The 5,417-nt window shown below is 41.5% G+C and overlaps 1 protein-coding gene across 1 annotated transcript; it reads left to right on the forward strand.

Moving 5' to 3' along the window:
* Positions 1-696: 696 nt before the first annotated feature.
* Positions 697-2,184, forward strand: LOC118855151 (tripartite motif-containing protein 64-like). The gene has a single exon (XM_036765276.1). It carries the CDS (start codon positions 697-699, stop codon positions 2,182-2,184), a length of 1,488 nt encoding a protein of 495 aa, XP_036621171.1.
* The last annotated feature ends 3,233 nt before the right edge of the window (positions 2,185-5,417 follow it).

Below are 5,417 nucleotides of genomic sequence, written 5' to 3' on the forward strand. Positions count from 1 at the left end.
CTGCTACCTTCTACTGCCCTCTAAACAACCAAATGAGAGAACAGGAAGTGATTTGGAAAAGTAATCTCAAGAAACCTTAAAGTTACCTTCCATTAGAGGGCATGATTTGGGCGATGATCAAGCAAAGGAAACTGAGAAGGACAGTTCAGATGGGTAGGGGGAGGGCCAGGAGAGACTGGTGTCCCTAAACCCCGGAGAGATGACATGGTGGAGAATTCAAGTTAGAGAAGTTCCAATGCAGTGCAACTGCGTGAGAAATAAGGAGCAGGGTCACAAAGCCAGGAAGGTTCAGAGACAGAAATCACTGTGTTCTGACTCCAGGTCCAGTTCTCTATTCAATATTCTGTCAAGCCTTTGTTTAAAAAAAAACATGAGAAGAAGAGCATCCTACTTCAAGCAATGTTGGAACTAACCCCCACTGAAAAGTCCAAATCCTCAGAAGGGCTCAACATTGTGAAACTTGTCAATCCATAGAATTCAACCAGAGGTGAGAACCCTCAAGGTTCTTTGAGAAGCTGTTTTAACTTATTTGTCTTGAGGATTCAAGGAAAGGATTCACACTTCATCAAGGAGAGACTAAAGGGGCGGGGCTATACTGTATAAAAGGAGAGCATCCTTAGATCAGAAACATTTCCTTGAGTGGAACTGAAAGTCTTGCTCTCAGTTGCTACAGGAAAGAAGATCCAGAGAGAGAAAATGGCTGCTGATATGGGTATAGCCCAGAAATTGGAGAGTGAAATCATCTGTGGGATATGTTGGAACCACATTTCTCAGCCAATCACCATGGACTGTGGGCACAACTTTTGCCAAGAATGTCTCTCCTGGAGCTGGACAGTTGGAGTCGCACCTTTCTCTTGTCCTGAATGCAGGCAAGTTTCCCAAATCAGAGAACTCCCAGCCCGCAATGTAAGCCTGGAAAATCTGACTGACATTGGTAAGCAGCTCAGCTCCCACCGTTTGCAGAGCACTGAGGGGCAGAGACAATGTCCCACTCACAAGAAAGTCTTCGAGTTCTTTTGTGAGGAGGACCAGACATTACTCTGTGTGTCTTGCTGCCAAATGCCAGAGCATGAGGCTCACAAACTCTCTCCTATAGAAGAGGCTGCTCACAATTACAGGAAGAAGCTCCACGAGATTCTGAATCGCTTGGGGAAGGATTTTGATGAAACTGAGAAACTTCTTCCGCAGCAGGAGGAGGTGCGGAGACCTCTTGTTGACTGGGTTTCGATGATTTCGGGAGAATATTACAAACTTCACTATTTCGTGATGGAGGAAGAATTAGAGTGTGGGGAAATTTTGGAAGCGCAAATAATCAGCAACCACAAACTATCCAGGCATATCCAAACCCTTCAGGAAATCATACAAGAAATGGACGAATCAAGCCTGAAACCCAACCTTGACCTGTTGCAGGATTTCACGGAGCTGTTGGGAAGGAGTGAGTCACTGTTGTCCCAAAGATCCAAGGCTGTCATTCCAGAACTGGAAGAATTTCCCATCACTGCATTGATTGATATCCTAAACAAATTCAGAGTGGATATCAGTGTGGATCCCAAATCAGACCCCACCTATGTGATTGTTTCTGAGGATCTGAGGAGTATGAGGGCTGGAGAAGGCTGGCAGGTGGAGCCCAACCAGCCTGAAGACCCTGTTTGGCATTATGTCTTTGCTGAGCAGTTCTTCACCTCTGGCAGACACTATTGGGAAGTGGATGTGACACAAATACCTCAGTGGGTAGTGGGGATCTACACCCCATTCTTGAGTACAGGGATGGGGAGGAATCCGAACTCACTTGCCTCTGTGTTCCTGCTTCGCTGTGTGAAGAAGAAAGATCATTACAATTTCCAAACTTATCCTGGATCATTAAACCATCAAGCGAAAGACCCTGTGCCCAGGGTTGGAGTATTCCTGGAATACAGTTTTGGTGAGGGCCTCTTTTACAATGTTCTTCAACGCTCCCTCATTTATAGGTTCTGTCCTATTCCATTCACAGAACCTGCCATCCCTGTCTTTTCTCCTGGCCCCCCACTTTCAGGAACAAAGCCTGGTACCATGACTATCTGTCCAGTTGACTCTCATCTTTGTGCCTGCTGTTACTCATCATCCTCCGTGGTGGAACCTCAATCCACCACCAGGCTGCCTGGCTGTGGTCCTTCACTTTTCCAGGCTTCCCCAGGGAGAGAATGAGCATCACCTACATGACATTGAAGGAGGAGAACAATGTTCACCAATTTGAGACAAACTGAAAGAGATCATTCCCAAGTGTTTTGTATGTTTCTGTATGTATGTATTTGTTTGTATGTATCTTTCATGGATTCAATTTGTTCATGTATTTTCACAATAAATAAATCTTGTCTCAGCAAAAAAAAATCTCAAGATGGTTTGTTGTTTAGTCATTATCAGTCAGGTCTACTTCTCTGTGACCCCTTTGGGGTTTTCCTGGCAAAAATAGTAGGAGTAGTTTGCCATTTCCTTCTCCAGTTCTTTTTACAGATGAGGAAACTGAGGCAAACCAAGGTTAAGTGATTTGCCCAGGATCACCTAGGTAATAAATATCTGAGGCTGGATTTGATCTCAAGTTTTCCTGATTCCTACTGTGCCAACTAGCTGCCTCTATAATCTTATAGCATTACAGCATTTAAATGTGGAGAGGGAACCTGGTATAGTGAAAAGAGCAATGATCCTAGGTTCAAAGTCTAAAACCTCAGATACTTAGTTGTATGACTCTAGGTGAGTAAACTGAACTCTCTAGGCCTTGGTTTACCATTCTATAAAAATGAAGGGGTTGCGCTTACTGGCCTCTATGACAAATAAAAATTTTGAGAGGCAGAGTTCCTGGGAAATAATGTATTAATTAAGGCTAGCAAATAATGAATAAATTGAGGTCAATGGTTTCTCTTGGCAACCAAAGAAGAATCTTGGAGGGTGCTGAGTGCTTAAATAACCGTTGAGAAGGGGTTGTCCCTGATGAGTAGAAATTCATTCTGATTGGTTAACAATTAATGAGAGAATAAATATTCTAATGAAGGTGGGCTTATTCTAATGAGGACTGGGGACATGTTTTTAGTCATAGTGAGTTCTTGGGCAAAGAGACTCATTTCCAAACCCTGATCATTCTGCTTCTAGTAATCTATACAAAAGGATCTATCCTCCACCCAGTACTACCTGAGTAGTACAATGGGCTGAAATTCACCTACATTAGATTCTCTTTACTTTTTAATGAGAACTAAGCTTTCTGAGTTGGGTGGGATCCCCAACCCCTACCAAGATTGAAGAGAATATCTCATTGTCAGCTCTTTCACAGGGATGTAAAAAGGGGGATGGGGAAACCTCTTAGCATATAAAATTAATTATTAATTTAATAAAACAATAATCATTTTATCATTCCATGGGATCCTTCAGCACTCAATCTATGATCCTTCAGCAAAAGTCACCAACTATATGAGATCTCCCTGGCCCTTTTGAGTTTTTCCAAGTTGTTATGCACAGAACAGGGGGCATGGTGAGAGCTAGAGAATCTTTTCACCAGAGGCTCCTTTGAAACTTTGATACAAAGGAATATCCAAGATTATTTTCAGGGTTCAAGATTCCCAACTGTCAGGTATGATAGGGTTTTAAAAGAAATTTCCATGAAATCACTCAGGTAGGAGTATGGACTGAGAATATTTAAGTAACAAGAGGGAAAGGGTAGATTTAAATGGCTAAGGGCTTCTTGAGATACTGGAGTTTCAAGGCGCATAAAAAGGCTGAGAGACAACGTTTCTGGGTATTTATAATAATCAAGTCATTAATTAGGCTAGCTGATAATCAATAAATTGATGGACAGTCTTTTCTCTCTCTAACCAAAGACACTTAACTGCTCCTGACAGGAGAAATCAACTCTAATTGGCAAATAATTAATGAGGGGTGGATATATTAATGGGGAGGGCTAAAGGTGTTTAGCTCCTCCTGGTGAGAATGTGGCATGATCAAGAGTCTCAGCGACTGTGGTGTTAATGTGATTAAACATCTTCCCCACCCATTTCATAGGTCTCAGGTGGAACTAGTTAAGAGAAGCTTGATTAGGGGAGGTTTGTTTGTAGGCAGGCCTACACCCATTTGCTGATTGGGTGTGAAGCCCTCTGCCCCTAAACAGGGTTAAACGAGGTATATATATATATATATATATATATATATACATCAGAACTGCAAGGTCTCAGAACTTCAGGAAGAGAGCATGCAGGCAGGCAGACAGCTAGGACTTGTGAGAGTGTGTTTATGGGATGGCTTGGCTCCCTGCTGTGATATTGTGTTTTAATTTCTTTGCTATTATGATAAAGTAAACTTACTGGTTTTGGGATACAATTGTTGATATGTCAAATTAGAGTTACTGGTTTTGGGATTTGATCTTCTGGTATCTGAATAAATATTTTACATCTTCTGCCTTCTATATGGAGAGTCTCATATTCTGTGATACCAAACTGTAAAGGCATATTCATGGTCACCATAAATATTGTGAATCTTGCCTTACTGATACAGTCACCTCCAGCAATCTGGACAAAGGAATCCATCTCTACCCAGACCACTCAGTATGGTTTTCTCCTTCAGGAGCTAAATCGCCCTAAATTCCCATGGTAGAGTACAAGGACATGGGTTTAATGCTTTAGGGCTGCAATGCAACTAGATTAGACTCTGCTAACACTTTAAACAAAAATAAGGTGTTCTAGTTGGATGAGATCCTGCCCAAGATGTTCCCAGAGGATTTGGGCAATCTCCTCTATCAGCAATGTCCTCCAGAGACAGACTGACTGAACTACAACTGAATGAGGAAATAGAGAGAAAAAAACTTAATCCTAATTTAATAATTGGTTATTAATATAATATAAAAATAATCACTTCTCTCAGTTTGTACCACTGAGAGCTGGTCTAGCCCTTGAGACTATGAGCTGAAACTACTGAATTGTCTGCTCCCCTTGTGGAGACTAGAGAGATGATATAAACCAGGGCTGTCCAAAATGCACCCTTCAGGCTACATGTGGCCCACAGTAGGATTTATGTGGCCAGTATACAAGCATATAAATTTACATAAATGCTTTAAAAAACCAAGCCGAGCTACTGCAGAACTCTCACTAAAATAGCAAATCAAAATATGTCTATTGTTTCAATAAAAACCTAATGTTGGACAGTCCTGATATAAACCAATATCCTCTTTTAGTTGTTCAGGAAACTGAACCCCATCAATAATCATAATCAACAGATTAGGAAATTATCCTCAAGGTTTTGGCAGAAAAGATATAAGTAAGTAGAAAGTCCAAAGTTCTTCCCTGGTATTATTCCAGATTTTTACAATCTAATCTCAAAGTATATTTCACCCTTCATATCAATGTCTCTCCATTCCAGCTATATATGTCTTCAGCCTGTTTTCTGGGCCCACAGCAAGC

This window comes from Trichosurus vulpecula, chromosome 1, assembly GCF_011100635.1.
Source record: "Trichosurus vulpecula isolate mTriVul1 chromosome 1, mTriVul1.pri, whole genome shotgun sequence".
Lineage (NCBI taxonomy): Eukaryota > Metazoa > Chordata > Mammalia > Diprotodontia > Phalangeridae > Trichosurus > Trichosurus vulpecula.

Coding starts and splice junctions, on each gene's coding strand:
- LOC118855151 (XM_036765276.1), top strand. CDS start 697: ATGGCTGCTGATATGGGTATAGCCCAGAAATTGGAGAGTGAAATCATC.